Source organism: Peromyscus eremicus, chromosome 16_21 (assembly GCF_949786415.1).
Source record: "Peromyscus eremicus chromosome 16_21, PerEre_H2_v1, whole genome shotgun sequence".
Classification (NCBI taxonomy): domain Eukaryota; kingdom Metazoa; phylum Chordata; class Mammalia; order Rodentia; family Cricetidae; genus Peromyscus; species Peromyscus eremicus.
In genome coordinates, this window is record NC_081432.1 from 54,312,752 (window position 1) to 54,330,306 (window position 17,555).

General features: G+C 37.6%; 1 protein-coding gene across 1 annotated transcript; it reads right to left on the bottom strand.

The window, feature by feature from the left end:
- Positions 1–17,075, bottom strand: LOC131926522 (cysteine-rich secretory protein 1-like). Its single transcript, XM_059282026.1, has 7 exons — positions 17,004–17,075; positions 9,901–10,017; positions 8,691–8,778; positions 8,054–8,199; positions 6,397–6,491; positions 3,515–3,603; positions 1–150 (listed from the first exon to the last, which is right to left on the bottom strand). The coding sequence occupies exons 1-7, from the start codon at positions 17,073–17,075 to the stop codon at positions 23–25; spliced, it is 735 nt and encodes a 244-aa protein (XP_059138009.1). The 3' UTR covers positions 1–22.
- Positions 17,076–17,555: the final 480 nt, after the last annotated feature.

The window sequence follows — 17,555 nt, forward strand, 5'->3', positions numbered from 1 at the left end:
CCTGTTCATTTGTACTGGATGTTTAATGAATTTTGCCTTCACATTTGCATGTAGCATTACAGTTTTGTTTAACCATTGGATAGTCACAGGTTACTGAAGCCTTCAAATCCGCACAGTTAGAATAGTGATCTTCATATTCACAACTATTTGCTGGGAAAAAAAGAACAAAGATATTCATTGCTTTGTTATTGTTTTCCTGTATTAACAGAGCCAAAATAAAACATATGAATTGGGAGAAGGGGATTAAGCAAATGAATGAATGTCCTTTAAAATTAGAGCTTTATGAGATGTCTTTAAGATGAATTAATATATTTCTTCACTCACAAAAGGCTCGAGAAAATTAACTTGAGTGATTCTTTGAGGAACTAAACTATCTAGAGGCTAGAAAGATGGCTCAGTGATTAAGAGTTTTTGCTCTTCTTGCAGAGAAGCTAGTTTTGATTTTCAGAATCCACATCATGGCTTAAGACCACCTGTAAATTCAGTTCCATAGGACCCAATGCTCTCTCCTGTCCTTCATGATCACTAGGTTCAAATGTATGTGCATAAATACATACGTGCACACAAACATTTATAAACATAAAATAAAGATAAATACGAAAATAGAATCTCATATTTTAAATGTCAGACATTATACAAGTACTTTTAAACTTGAGTATGGTTAATATTTAAACTCTATATTCTCAGCAAATCAAGTTTCATTAATATGTTCTGTAGCTACTGTTCCTAGCAGCAAGCCTCTTTATGTAAAAATACTGATCATTAAATCATTCCAGAATGTTCTCCTGTCCAAAATTGCCCTAGACTTTGATTCTGTTTTTCATACAAGAGGAGCTAATTTTATTAAACAGAGGCTTGGTAAAGTGGGTAGTGGAGAATTTTCTTCTGATTATAAATATTTATATTCAAATGTCCAGTAGTGACCGCAAACTCAAGAAAACTCATTTGAAATTCATGACCCTACAGTCTTTGTGTATATTGACAGCTCATGAATCTTCATTCAGCTCAACCAGTCTCAGAGAACTGGAAACTCATAATTACCAAATCATTCAAAATAACTTGCTTATTCCTCTGTACTTTTGTTATTGTTTATTGAGACAGAGTCTCATTGTGTTGCGTAGGCTAGAATCTAGCCCATCCAATCACATATCTCTGCTAATTCCACCTCCAGAGAAGCACCACTACAGCCACATGGCTAGTCCTCTTTCACTTTGTGTGGTGGTTCTCTGCAAGCTTTCCAGCCGTCAGGGGAAAAAATATGATCCATGAAGAGATAAGAATGAAAGTCAGCCTGATTTTATGGTAAGAGTGTTGGGCCAGGACTTCTAGAGTCTGGCCGAGATCATTTTATATTAGCCATGTTTAAGTCCAGCACAATTTTGGAAAAAAAGTTTTGTGATAACAATTAACTCAGTCCCAAATACACAGAAATTGAAGACATGTTTGTATTGAGATTCTTTACAAAGTACATCTGTCTTCTTTCTTAAGAATGGGTACTGTTGACTCAGAAAGAGAGCCCAGGATTTAGGGTCTAGGATGATGACTGAAGTAAACATAACCCCTGTGGGTGTCAGGATTGGCCAGGCCCTAAGATAACACAGAAGTCACTTAGGCTGTTGAAAAGCACAAGTGACATCACTCATAAGAATGGGTTTTATGACCTAACATCATTGCTGAAGATTTACAGGTAAAGGGTCTAGGAAAAGTAAAACAAATTCTGGGAGATACGGTGGAGCCTATCTCATCAGACAGCAAAGGGTCACCAGGGTGTAAAGCCATGTAATTCCTGACATTCCAGAAAGAGCAATTATGTGTCTCATTCCACTGAAGAGATACGCTCTATGTTTAACTTTCCTGACTTCTCTGGTGCTTATCTGTGTGCACCAGGCCTTTTCGCCCTTTACACCTCTCCATGTCCATATATATATTCATTAGCACTGAACAGGCACAGTTACAAAAAAGTATTGTTATTCTACCTTCTCTCTCTGCAATCCATTTTCATGCAGTAGTGGCGAAAGTCTTTAATCCTAGCACTCAAGAGACAGAGAAAGGTGGATTTCTGTGAGTTCAAGGCCAGCCTGGTCTACAGGGTGAGATTCAGGACAGGCACCAAAACTACGTGGAGAATCCCTGTCTCGAAAAATCCACAAAAAAAAAAAAAAAAAAAAAAAAATCCAAACTAAAAACAGCCTAAACCACAAATAAGTAAATTTAAAAACTACTAAAATAAAAATGAAGATCTTTTCCTTTCTATTTCTGTTTAAAGTCTTTCAGTTGGCTGTTTGTTACTGCTAGGATAGACTCCTTTAAAGGCACATTCAGCAGAGCTGTGAATATTTGGCTCTCCCTTTTTTAGTTTATAATCTTAATTTCATTAGTACTTTGAGCTTTATCTATGCAAATGCACGATAAAGAATTCTGTAATACACTGGAAAATGCACAAATATCCCAGCGAATTGCAACCAGAATTTCCCATGTTAATTTTGATATTATTTTCCGTTTTTATAAATATCTTATTGCTGTTACAGTTCCTTTATGTAGCATGGGCTAACCTGGAGTTTGATCAATATTCCAAACTGGGTTTGAACTCCTGATGCTCCTTCCTCTGCCCCCAGAATGTTGGGATTACATTTATTCTTTGTATTTATATTCATAATAATACTAAAAATGAGATACTCTGACATTCATTTCAGTCGCTTCCTGTGATGAAATACTAGCATTTTAATGAACTCACAATGTGTAGATTTGATTTAGATTCTAAAAATGCACAGAAAATTGCTAAAAAGCAGAAAATCATGTAACTGATGACTAAATGGAAGGAGATTCAAATAACAATCTAGTGTCGTAAGATAGATCCAGGTAATGGCATTTGCCACTAAGTCACTTGAGGTCAATCTCTTACACCTTTATCATGGAAGGAGAGAACGAATTCACACAAGTTGTCCTCTAACCTCAACACACAATCATATACAGAAGCCATGGCACACATGCATGTGCCTGTACATACATATACAGAGAGACAAAAATATCCATTCACAAATAAATAAAATTGTACCACAAAATTAAGATGATGCTCTGGAGGAGCTTGAGAATTTATTGTACTAAGATCCTTGGTGAGCAAAGAATAGTAGTATATTTCTTCCTTCTCGGCTAACATGTGTTCTATTATCTCAACTACTTAGATTGCTTCCTCTTCTTAAAATGCCGACCTTAAGACCCTACTGTCATTGGGGATAAGAAAATTCACTTTAAATTTTAGTGAATTATATCCATAGAAATATTTCTGTAGACTCCAATAGCAATAATACCAATATAGTAACAAATATGCACTGATTTTAGATATTTCCTTAGACAACATAAAGTATCCTCTTTTTTAATCCTAAACACATGAAAATTTGTAATTCCAAAAATGATATTAAGTACATTTTTGTCTCTTGAAAATAAGGACATGCTATTAAATCTTAAAACAGATTGATATTTTATATTATTATATTAGTATGTTAATAAAACTTACTGCATAGTCCATCGTCACAGTGATCAGGACAAAGGGCACAAGGTTCTCCCACTGTGTAAGGAACGTATTGCCTTCCTACAAAATTACCACTGAAATTGAAATAGAAAATATCAAATACTTTCAATTTTTCTCTGTACACTCTAATGCTTGCACATATCACCTATATATATCCATATATCTATGGAATCAAATATATATGGATTCATATTAAAGCTTTAGCTATGCCATACAAAAACCTAACATTTCCTAAGAGTATTCCGATATAGATGTGAGATAATGGGATAATTAATCCATTTACTCTTTCACTCAACCATCATCTCAGAACCTGAGCAACTGAAATAGAGTAAATAAGAGTAAAGGTTTAGAAACGGTTTAATGTTGAAACACTCTCTTCATTTCCTGATAAACCTGGAAAATAACTAAGACAAGAATGCTGCTTAGGTATAAAAGATACTTCCTATAGAGAAAGTTACTACAGGAAAATGCTGTGATTCCTATAGTGTGGAGGAGTTCCCATTGATGATGCAGTGAGTTTCAGGTATTTAAGTGTATACTTGTGAAAGACATCATGCTTAGAAACGTTTGGGTTTTTCTGAAGGTAGCATGTGGTTTAGAGACTTCTATTATTATCAAAAATGAGAATATTAAGGAGAAAAACTCTTTATATAAACTATCTGAATGGTGCAGTATTCTGAAAATGCCAAGCCTACACCTCAGTAGGAGCATCACTTCCCTGATTATCATATGAAATTAGAAAAGTCAGATTCTCCAATGCATCAAGGGTGGCAGGGGTGTGTGTGTAATGCCCAAGGGCTTGCAGCAGAAACTCTCTCTATATGCAGAACACAGCTCTAGGTGCACGAGCAATGTTAAGATTGAAAAAGTCAGAAAGCATTGTACGAGTTCTGTCACTTGCTCCTCTTCATTACTCATCTGATACTTGTAGGTGCCAGGCTTCAGATATCTATTTGACCAGGCAGCTGGGTGGAGTCCAGTGGCTTCCTTCTTTGTATTTTACTTATGGTCAACAGAAAGATACTTAAAATTTTTTTGAGAATCCTACTTTTCAACCCACAAACAGATTAGAAGTGAATCATTTAAAAGATTTGATTTGAAGACCCTCAACCTCGTGTTGTATAAGTTTTTTGTACTAAAAGGGTAATAGAGCTGGAGAGATGTCTCAGTACTTAAGAGCACATATTCCTCTTTTAGAAGACTTGGGTTTGGTTCCCAGCATCCACATCAGGTGGCTTGCAACTGTCTGTAACTCTGGTTCCAAGGAATTTGATGACTTTGGTCTTCATAAGTGTTTAGGGTTGACAACCTGGGACTGGATAACTTATCAGGAGTCTCCTCCATGAAGAAAATAGATACTTTCTCAACACCCATAGATTACCCATAGCTCCTTATTGAGGACAATATAGCCTTTTGTTATCACCCTTGGTTGTCTCCCTGAACTCAAAGATAAAACCCTATTTTTAAAAACATCATCAACTTCAGATACAGGAGTTGGAGGAATAGAGCTGGAATTGATCTGGAAGCCTCCTTCCTGCAGATTAGCTCTCATAGTATTAGAAGATGCTATGTAAGCAGCCAAGGGAGAAAATAACCATTAGTTTTATCTTTCTGAAAAACCGTAACAATGACTAGCCTGCTTGCTATTTTTCAAAGCTTAATTTTTGCTGCTTTATTTATGCATGTGAACACCCACACACCCACAAAGGCCAGAACAGGTCCTTAGTCCTAAAGTTAAAAATAGTTATGACCTACTTGACGTGGTCGTTTGGAATCAAAATTGGATTCTCTGCAAAAACAGCAAAAATTCTTAACCACTGAGTCAGCTTTACAGCCCTATGTTGCTACCTTATACCTGTAAGAATTTATTACGTCTTAAACTTCAAAGACTCTTTGAGAGGTCCTTAATATATTTCAAATAGTTAAAAAAGCTATAATCTTAATTCTTTTCTCCTCAGAATTTACTAAAAAATTCTGAAAAACCCATTCCCTAGACCTTGATTTTAAAGCCAGAAACTCACTTTCATTCTATGCTGTGTTTGAGCTCTTAACAAAATTCCCATGAAAAATGAACATATATTCATAATCTGTCTATTAATTAATTTTCTTAATACTTTAATTACATCTGCATCTATGTTTGTCCATGTTAGGCTTTGTGCGTGTACAATAACAAAGCTGAGATCATGAATTTGAGAGGAAGTGTGGGGTAGGAAGATTTGGAAAAAGAGAGAGAAGTGTAGAAATGATGGAAATACAGTACTCCTATATGAAATTTGCAAAACATAAAAAAATTAATTTTTTTTTAATTTTTGAAACAGTGGTTCTCTGTGTTGGCCTGGCTAGCCTTGAACTCACAGAGATCCATCTGCCTCTGCCTCCTTAGTGCTGGGCCTCTACAATTAATTTTAATAAAGAGATACAAGAACTTATACAATCAGGGGTAGGGTCAATTAGTTAGAAGCCCCACAATCACTAACCTGTGTCACTCACTCATGTTCACTCCTGGTCTACTATTAAAGTTTGCTTTGTAGCCTACAAACATAGCATGAACAGACAATAGGAATTCACAATCCTTATACTTGGGTCCTCATGAGGTCACCATTAGTCCAGAAAACAGCAATGGAGGAGGGAAGAGAAATCATTTTTAAAGATAAGGAAAATGCTTCTGAGTGTAATTCATGGAACTAATGAGATGAACATTTCAAAGATTTAGTTAAATAAGTTTCATCTCTAGGGAATATTTAGAAGTTTTTATTTCCCTCTCCATGTGTAAAATATATCTCTAGTTTGTTTTTATACTATGATAATTTAAAAATGTCAAATTGCATTTGACATTGTTGAAAATTAACTTGGAAGTGGATACTTACGGAGGACAATAGTGACAAACATAAAAGAATTTCAATGACTGGTCAGGGCACTCAGCAACTCCACATGCAACTTGGAAAGATGTATTCCAAACAACCTATAAACCCAGAGACGAAGACAGAGCACAGGTCAGAGAGGAAAATCATGCAGAAAAACAAATACAAAATTTAAAACACTGCTGGTATACTTTGTTTCTATATGCCTTATAGATATATTTAAGTGATTGCATCAAACTACAAATGTTAGAAGCTCCGTAAGGGGCTGCTCTTGTTCAGCTAGTCTGGCAAAACTTTCAAGAAGTACCCAGTGGAGTTTATAAAGGCTGAGAGTGGCTTCAGCCTTCAGAGAAGCTTTCTTCTTCTTTGTCATCTTTGACAGTTTCCAAGATAACGAGGATGCAGAAGGCTGGGCTGAGGCCAAGGAGCTTTGTGTCAAAATGAAAGGCATCAAAGAATCTATAGACACCAGGAGGACCCTGGTGTGATGTAGAAATTTTTGACACTGCTTCCAACGCCACTGGCATGTGACCATAAACAGCTAGATATTAGGATATCAGGTCAATTCCTGGTCAGACACCAAACTGACCAAGATGTTGCTGGTGACTACTCTGAAATGCCTTTGCAAAAACAAGTGTCCTGTGTCCATAGAGCCCTGGACTTGGAAGATGAACCAGAACTTCCTCTCAGCATCATAGAAGAGACTGTTCAGTTTGTTACTAAGCTGTGATCATGAGTATCTTCCTTTCTGGGTGGCCAGGGATCATGAGTGGCTGCAAGCCTTTCTGGTTCAGCTTGATAGAAGGCTGACACTCAGCATAATTTTTAGAAGTTTTATGTGGCAGGTGATTGGATTCTGTGTACAGCTGTTGTCTTAGATTTCCTGGTTCCCTCCTGAAACTGTGTTTCAGCTCAAGTCTCTCAGCCTGCACGATCTGATCAGGCCAGGGAACTGGAGTTGCCCTGTGCCTATACCACATCAGGATCTTCTCTCCACCTAGCCAAGCAGGATTCCCATATCACCTTCCTCCTAGGTTTGGAAGGCCCTCTTTGATGGAGGAAAGAATAGAGCCACAATTTTATAATTTATAATAATTCTTGCTAAAAGAGTCATTATATTTGATAGGAAAGGGCCTAAGGCCTGGGCCTTTAGATCCAGCAGGAAGCTAGCTGTCAGGGTTTCTGGTTTAAAAAAAAAAAAGTCCAGGAGATACCTTTCCTCTTTTTACTCAGGAGCCATACAGATGTACAGAGCTGTTAAAGTCTGTGGAGGTGCCTTAGAATATAGGCCATTACCCTTGTTTGGGGACTCAAGTCAAGAAATTATGGTTAGAAAAAAAAATCAAGTATGTTCCCTTACAAAGATTAGATAAACCATTGGAAGATGGCTGCTCAAATAGCCAATGAGTGTCAAGAAAAATACACAAGCAACCACTCAAGATCTTCCCCAAGGTGTACAGATGGTGTGCACTCTCTCTATACTCCCTGACATTGGGAGACTGTGATAGGAAGACAAGAAGTTCAAAGCCAGTATGAGCTACATATTGAGCCCTTGTCTCAAAAAGAAAATAAAACTCTCTGCATTGAAATTCTTCTTCAAAATCGGTCAAGTAATTTAAAATATTTCTTTGCCTAGCACATATAGATACAGTACTTTTCTCACCTGAGTATAATGTCCAACTACTGCATCAGGTTTATTTGGACCTGAACCAAAACTGAAATCATTGACTTCATCATACCACCTTTGGATTGCACGAGACCATGATGCTGGGTGACTTGACATGAAGATATTCTCACCACATCTTATCTCTAGGAAAAAGACAGACCACTCACAAAGAGAGTAAAAAACAAAAAAGAGGAACACACACACACACACACACACACACACACACACACAAATGCACGCGTGCTCATTCAGAATCCCTGCTTTTTAAAATAAAAAAGAGATTCTAATTTCAGATTTCCTTTATAAGGCCTTAATTAGTAATTATTTTCATCCAGACATCAGTTTCTAATCTTCAAAGCAGAGAAAAAGACGATCCGTACTTTGCTCTAATTGTAAACTAGTTGCAAAGCACAAAGCTGGCATCAAAAAAAAGACAGTTTGTGTAAAATATAAACCATCCAATAAACACAAACTGGAGACTTTCAGAGCCATCTCTGCCCCAGAGATATTTAACTTTTAAAAGAAGCAGTATCAGAATAGGTGTTTATTTTCAACACTGGTTAGCACAATGTGAGAAAATGGGCTTTCCTGTGTAACTCTCCATTCATTTGTAAGTTACAGTGAGTTTACATACTGGTGGTCCTGGTTTCTGGAGGACTGTGTTTATAAGTGCACTGGCTTGCCCATCTCTGCGCATTCACTCGGGCATCATCGCTCCATTGCTAAAGAGGAAAAGGAAAGAAGATAGCCATGGAATAACTCAAACCTCAGAGTCACATGATCTTTTCACACAGGCTGATATCATTGCAAATTTTCTGTAGGTGTCATCTGATTTTCATCATAATCAATATATAATATAGTATGTGTCTAAATTTTTATGTTAGCATATATATTATCAACATTCATGGTAGCATTTATAAATAAGTTTTTTTGCATATTTTCCTCCCCCATCTTCCTGATCCTGCCCATCCTCCCATGCATGCCCCCACCCACCCACAGCCTCCATTTGATGTCACACATGTTCTCTTTCCTTCCACTTACCATGCCTTCTAGAGTCCCTTCCAAACCCCCAACATTGATCTTCTTACTAGTTTCATAACCTATGTCCAAAGATACTCCCTCTTATCTATGGCCTTTTCTGTACCAAATAAATACAAGTAGTGTGTCTGCCCAAGGCCACAAAAAAATACTAAAACCTTTAATGGTCTAATGACTTATTGAAATCACAACAGGAATCATTAAAGAGTGAGTAATTGCTGTAGAGCGAGTATCACTAACCATGATGAAGTACTAAGACTATTTTTACAGCTGTAAGAAGTTGCCTCATAAATCCTAGCTTCATTTTTTTACCTCATTAAATAAATTTAAGAGACACATGGATTTTGGTTCTGGATCCAGACAGTAGACTATTTACATGAAGGGTCATTGGACCTTAGAGGAGAAATGTTCTGATCCTAGATTAAGAGAGACAAAAGTGAGCCAAAATGACATAGTAGCTTTTCAATGGAGACCAGAGTCAAAAGATGTGATTTTAGTTCAGTCATTATAATTGATTTAGCTCCATAATACCAATGAGTCGCAATTATAAAAGAAATTTAATAAATTCTCCTCTGATCATTGCACAGCTAAAGCCATAGAGGTAGAGAACCAATTCTGATCTCTATGTGCATGCCATAGTATATGGACACAAACTAACACACATGCACACAAACAAAACAATGAATATTTTTAAAGGCAAGCTAGAATAGAGGCAGACCCTCTTAAAGCACATAGCAGAAGCCAGATGCTATCCTCAGGCTCCAAACACAGCTCTCCAAATGCACTGTCCTGTTGTGAGCCCTCACCATCTTTAGTAAGTCACTACCAGGTGGAGAAACCATTCTTCTCAGTTGGTTGTGCTTGTTCACAATCTCTTCTTGGACTGACTTTCTAGTGGTTGACAAATTCTCAAGATTTTCATTCTAGAGGGAAATAAAATTAAAAGTCATGTTAGTGTATGTTAAGGTTGCATTAAAAGGTGAATGAGTTGTCTAAGGTGAATAAAAGTTATTTTTAAAGTACTCAGGCCAATGTTAGTCATCAATTCTTGACAATAAATGATAAGAAAATCTATGACTTTTCATTAGAATCACTTTAAGTAGAAATATTGAGAATAGAATGAATTCATGACATGTCAAAGTAAAATCTCTTCTAAGGCTATAAATGTTAATTTTATTTAAGAAAGATCTGTAATGATGGCCATGCACAGTAGAGAACTTTAAGTCATTCACACTCAGGATGTAGCAAGGAAGTATTAAGGATGAAGACACATAATTTATTATAGACCTTATTAGGTGAGAGCCCTCTGACCAAGAGTTTGGGAGCGTGTGAAATAATGTGTAGGCCCAGAGCCAATACATGTGTGCATTAGAGAATATTATATGTAACAAATCTTTGTGTTCACTCCAAAGACAGCTTTATCTAATAAAATATCCAAGTCAATTTGGAGACAAAGGGTTCGTGAAAATACTTGAGCACTACTGACTTTACATTTCACTGGACAGCAATAAGTCTGCTAAGTTAACTCAGATGCTGATATTTAAATTTACCTTTTTTATTTGTGCAGGACAGGTGGATGGAGTGATATTATGTGAGTTGACAGAGATATAAGAGCCACTTGCTGATATAAACATACTCCAAAATGTGCTGTTTTATAGTGTAGAGCAAGATGTTACATCGTAACTATTGATGGACTGACTCTCACATACATTTTATCTTAGAGGTGGGATCAGACTTCCTGCAGTCTTACTTCCCTCAAGTCTCTGCAGCCATTGCACCCATGGATCTAATCACACTGCATTGCCAGTGGCTGTGACATGTCCATGTCTTCCTAATGTTTTAAGATCTGAAGGCCCTAATGAAAGCCTTGTGCCAAGAGATCTCTCACAGCTACCGATTTCTAGGGCAGAAAGAATGTATATGTTAAAGTTATTGCTTGAAAATCAGATGTAGCCATCGTAATATCCAGCAAAATAGACTTCAAACTAAAAATCAATCAAAAGAGATCAAGAAGGGCATTACATACTCATCAAAGGAAAGATCCACCAAGATGAAGTTTCAATTCTGAACATTTATGCCCCAAACAAAAGGGCACCCACATATGTAAAAGAAACATTATTAAAGCTTAAACCACATATAAAACCCCACACATTAATAGTGGGAGACCTCAACACCCCACTTTCACCACTGGACAGATCTCCCAAAACGAAACTTAACAGAGAAATAAAGGACTTAACTGATGTCATGACTCAAATGGACTTAATCGACATCTACAGAACATTCCATCCTAACAAAAAAGAATATACCTTCTTCTCAGCACCCCATGGAACCTTCTCTAAAATTGACCATATACTTGGCCACAAAGCAAATCTCAACGATACAAAACAATTGGAATAACCTGCTGTGTTTTATCAGACCAGCATGGTTTAAAGTTAGATTTCAACAACAACAAAACTACAGAAAACCTACACTCTCATGGAAACTGAATAATGCTCAACTGAATCACCAATGGGTTAAGGAAGAAATAAAGAAAGAAATTAAAGACTTCCTAGAGATCAATGAAAATGAAGACACCACATACCCAAACTTATGGGACACTATGAAAGCAGTGCTAAGAGGGAAATTCATAGCACTAAATGCCCACATAAAGAAGTTGGAGAAATCTCATACTAGTGACTTAACAGCACACCTGAAAGCTCTAGAACAAGAAGATGCAAAGTCTCCCAGGAAGAATAGATGCCAGGAAATCATCAAATTGAGAGGTGAAAAAATAAAATAGAAACAAAGAGAACAATACAAAAAAATTAATGAAACAAAGAGTTGGTTCTTTGAGAAAATCAACAAGATAGACAAGCCCTTATCCAAACTAAAAAAAGACAGAGAGAGAGCATCCAAATTAACAAAATCAGAAATTAACAGGGGGATATAACAACAGACAATGAAATCCAGAGAATCATCAGGTCATACTTCAAAAACCTCTACTCCACAAAACTGGAAAATCTAAAAGAAAATGGATAATTTTCTGGATAGATACCACATACCTAAGTTAAATCAAGACCAGATAAACTATTTAAATAGTCCAATAACCCCTAAGGAAATAGAGTCAGTCATTAAAAGTCTCCCAAACTAAAAAGCCCAGGACCAGGTGGTTTCAGCGTAGAATTCTACCAGATCTTCAAAGAAGAGTTAATACCAATACTCTTTAAATTGTTCCACACTATAGAAACAGAAGGAATATTACCAAACTCCTTCTATGAGGCTACTATTACCCTGATTCCTAAACCAAACAAGGATACAACAAAGAAAGAGAACTACAGACTGATCTCCCTCATGAACATTGATGCAAAAATACTCAATAAAATACTGGCTAACAGACTCCAAGAACACATCAAAACAATTATACACCATGATCAAGTAGGCTTCATCCCAGGGATGCAAGGGTGGTTCAACATACAAAAGTCCATCAATGTAGTACACCATATAAACAAACTCAAAGAAAAAAACCACATGATCATCTCACTAGATGCAGAAAAGGCATTTGACAAAAATCCAACACCCTTTCATGATAAAGGTCTTGGAGTGATCAGGAATACAGGGAACATACCTAAACATAATAAAGGCAATTTACAGCAAGCCAACAGCCAACATCAAATTAAATGGAGAGAAACTCAAAGCGATTCCACTAAAATCAGGAACAAGGCAAGGCTGTCCCCTCTCCCCATACTTATTCAATATAGTACTTGAAGTTCTAACCGGAGCAATAAGACAACATAAGGAGATTAAGGGGATACAAATTGGAAAGGAAGAAATCAAGCTTTTGCTATTCACAGATGACATGATAGTATACTTGAGTGACCCCAAAGATTCAACCAAGGAACTGATACAGCTTATAAACACCTTCAGCAACATAGCAGGATACAAGATCAACTCAAAAAAATCAGTAACCCTCCTATATACAATTGACAAACAGGCTGAGAAGGAAATCAGAGATACATCATCATTTACAATAGCCACAAATGATATAAAATACCTTGGGGTAACACTAACCAAGCAAGTGAAGGACCTATATGACAAGAACTTTAAGTCGCTGAAAAAGGAAATTGAAGATGTCAAAAAATGGAAAGATCTCCCATGCTCATGGATAGGCAAGATTAACATAGTGAAAATGGCAATCTTACCAAAAGCAATCTACAGATTCAATGCAACCCCTATCAAAATATCAACACAATTCTTCACAGACCTGGAAAGAACAATATTCAACTTCGTATGGAAAAACAAAAAACCCAGGATAGCCAAAAGAATCCTGTACAATAAAACAACCTCTGGAGGCATTACGATCCCTGACCTCAAGCTCTACTATAGAGCTACAATAATAAAAACAACTTGGTACTGGTATTAAAAACTGACATGTGGACCAATGGAATCAAATTGAAGACCCTGACAGTAATCCACACACCTATGAACATAAAATTTTTGACAAAGAAGCCAAAACTATACAATGGAAAAAAGAAAGCATCTTCAACAAATGGTGCTGGCATTACTGGATACCAAAATGTAGGAGGCTGCAAATAGCTCCATATCTGTCACCACGCACAAAACTTAAGTCCAAGTGGATCAAAGACCTCAACATAAATCCAGCTACTCTGAACCTGCTAGAAGAGAAAGTAGGAAGTAGTCTTGAATGCATTGGCACAGGAGATCACTTCCTAAATATAACACCAGTAGCACAGACACTGAGAGATACAAGCAATCAATGGGACCTTTTGAAACTGAGAAGCTTTTGTAGAGCAAAGGATATGGTCAACAAGGCAAAGCGACAGCCTACAGAATGGGAAAAGGTCTTCACCAATCCTACATCTGACAGAGGACTGATATCCAGAATATATAAGGAACTCAAGAAATTAGACATCAAAATGCCCAACAGTCCAATTAAGAAATAGGCTACAGAACTAAACAGAGAATTCTCAACAGAGGAAATTCAAATGGCTGAAAGACATTTAAGGAATTGCTCAACATCTCTAATTATAAGGAATTGCACATCAAAACGACTCTGAGATACCACCTTACACCTGTGAGAATGGCTAAGATCAAAAACACTGAAGACACCTTATGCTGGAGAGGATGTGGAGCTAGGGGAACTCTCCTCCACTGCTGATGGGAATGAAAGCTTGTACAATCACTTTGGAAATCAATATGGCGCTTTCTTAGAAAATTGGGAATCAATCTCCCCCAAGATCCAGCTATACCACTCTTGGGCATATACCCAAGGAATGCTCAATCATACCACAAGGGCACTTGCTCAGCTATGTTCATATCAGCATTGTTTGTAATAGCCAGAACCTGGAAACAACCTTGATGCCCTTCAACTGAAGAAGGGATAAAGAAAATGTGGTACATATACACAATGGAATACTACTCAGCAGAGAAAAACAATGACATCATGAGGTTTGCAGGCAAATGGATGGATCTAGAAAAAATCATCCTGAGTGAGGTAACCCAGACTCAGAAAGACAAACATGGTATGTACTCACATATAGGAGGATACTAGATGTAAAGCAGGGATGACTGGACTGCTACTCACAACTCCGGGGAGGCTACCGAGAAAGCAGGACCCCGGGAAAGACACAGGGATCGCCTAATGACAGAGAAATGGATGAGATCTACATGGACAACCTGGACGTGAGTGGGGGTAATGAAGGGCAAGGGTCGAGGGAAAGAGAGCTTGGGGGAGCGGGAGATCCCAGCTGGATCAAGAACAGAGGAGAAGAACAAGGAATAAGAAACCATGGTAAATGGAGACCACATGAGAATAGGAAGAAGCAGGGTGCTGGAGAGGTCCACAGAAATCCACAAAGATACCTCCACAATAGACTACTAGCAATGGTCGAGAGACAGCCTGAAATGACCTACTCTGGTGATGGGATGGCCAAACACCCTAATTGTCGTGCTAGAAACCCCATCCAATGACTGAGGGAACCGGATGCAGAGATCCATGGCCAGGCCCCAGGTGGAGCTCCGGGAGTCCAATTGGCGAGAAAGAGGAGGGTTTGTATGAGCGAGAATTGTTGAGACCAAGGTTGGAAAAAGCACAGGGACAAATAGCCAAACGAATGGAAACACATGAACTATGAACCAATGGCTGAGGAGCCCCCAACTGGATCAGGCCCTCTGGATAAGTGAGACAGTTAATTAGCTTGATCTGTTTGGGAGGCATCCAGGCAGTGGGACCGGGACCTGTCCTCAGTGCATGTGCTGGCTGTTTGGAACCTGGGGCTTATACAGGGACATTTGGCTCAGCCTGGGAGGAGGGGACTGGACCTGCCTGGACTGAATCTACCAAGTTGAACTCAATCCTCAGGGGAGTCTTTGCCATAGAGGAGATGGGAATGGGGGGTAGGCTGGGGGAAGGCAGGGGTGGGGAAGAACAAGGGAATCCGTGGCTTATGTGTAAAATTAAATTAAATCATAAAATAAAATAAAAAATTAAAAAACTGAAAAAAAGGAAAAAAAAGAAAATCCTCACATTTTATTTTAATGTAAAGTAACAATATTCCAAGCTATTTATTTATTAAGGGAAGGAAATCATTTTCTAAAATATTTTTAAAATTAACTGTATACGTTTGAGTTTAAGTACAGGTTTCTGTAGGTGAGTGCAGTACCAGTAAAAGCCTTAAGAGAGTATCAGATTCCCTGGAGTGTGAGTTACATGTGGATGTAAGCCTCCTGCGGTGGATGCTGGGAAACAAAGGGTCCTCTTCAAGAGAAGTAAATGTTCTTATCCACCAAGCCATCTCTCCAACTCCTCACCCCCAGATGTTTCATTTTAACCTGAAAACTCGATCTAAAGATGTTTTATTTCTAAATACAAAATGTGTGGCTTCTGTGAAAGCCATTATTATTTTCTGCTTGTTATTCTACCTTCCATGGTAGCTAAAAATTCCACAAAACAATAAACATGCTTATATTTTCTTAGCAGGCAATTGTACAGATTTAAAGAAAAACATACTAGAAACACTGAAATGTGAGAATAAAATGTTAAAGGGTTTGTTTTGGATAGAAATGTGACCTAATAATTACAACACCACAAAGTAAAACTAAGAGAAAAAACAATAAGTGACACTGAGAGATGAATCAGTTCTCCATGGTAACTCTCAAAGCCTTCATTCATAGAACCTGGCTTGAATCTCTTTACTGTTTGGATCTTGAAAATTTATAAAGAACATCAATAGTCTGAACAGAGAAGGGAGGGGGAAGGGATAAAGGGAAGGAGAATAGATGGTTCAAAAGTGCCATAAAATACAATCTTTTTAGGAAAGAAACTGAGAATTCAAACAACTTGAAAGAACACCTAGATAAGAGTCTCCAGATTACTGATTTGATTATGGTAACAAAAGACATATAACATATTCCAAAACAGGTTTATCCAATTATTGGCACTCCTTACTCTTGAGGAATTCTAGTAGTCCTCAATGCAGAAGTCAAAGAAAAGTATGAGGGCTACAGCAATGCCCAATGCTTCCAACTTTAGTAGCTTTCTAACTAAGGGGAGAGAATCTTTGCGAGTACTACACACTCCATCATTAAAGATGACTGAGCCTCATCTGGGATTGTCTAAGCATAAGACCATATTATAAATAACAAATATTTGGCTCATGTGCATACTTTTTGCATAACAGATGTACTGAACAACTCTGGTGTGTGTGTGTGTGTGTGTGTGTGTGTGTGTGTGTGTGTGTGTATGTGTGTGTATGTGTGTGTGTGTGTGTGTGTGTGTGTGTGTGTATTGCTGAGGATCAAAGTGACTTATTCCACACTCGGGCCTTTTATAGTATTGAAGAGTGATCTGATGGCTTCCTAGCCTTCACAGTTGCCTAAATTGTTCTGATAAGAAACTAAACCTTACCCATACCTCATAGCCATCTTGAAGAAGGGATGGGGGTAACACAGCAGTCAGGAACAACAACAGTGGAAATAATGTCATGTCTATAAACAAAGAAGAGAAAAAAATCAGCATTTAAATGTTTAGTCCTTGAGTTGTGAGTAATGCAGAAGGTATGGCAGAAGTAAGAGATACATATCCCAGATTTACTAGCACTGTAACAAGAAGGACACAGTATTTACATCATCAAAATGATAATAAAATCAACTCAAGAAGCCTGCTGCCAGCTGGTGCAATAAGGAATAAATCAAAATGCCTAAATGAAGCTCCTGGAACCATGCACCTATGAATGATGTGGGTGATTAGTGTATCCTCCCCCATCACACTCTAATCCATGGAGGTCCTGTCCTCTCTTCAGCGTCTAGAAATTTAGGAATTCTTCCTTTATCCTTTCAAGAGTAGCAAAAACACCCAGCTATTACCATGGCAGGGCACTACTATGACATGATTAAACCTTGTTTGATATTTCAAGCTGTGCCTACTCTATTATAGGATGTTTGATTGTTATTCATACATTAAAAG

Excerpts from the sequence above, each read along its gene's own strand:
- LOC131926522 (XM_059282026.1), bottom strand. The coding sequence starts at position 17,075 with ATGACATTATTTCCACTGTTGTTGTTCCTGACTGCTGTGTTACCCCCA. Across the intron at positions 8,200-8,690 it reads TCCAGAAACCAGGACCACCA|AGATAAGATGTGGTGAGAAT; the intron begins GTATGTAAACTC and ends TCTTTTTCCTAG. Across the intron at positions 6,492-8,053 it reads TAGTTGGACATTATACTCAG|GTTGTTTGGAATACATCTTT; the intron begins GTGAGAAAAGTA and ends CTGGGTTTATAG.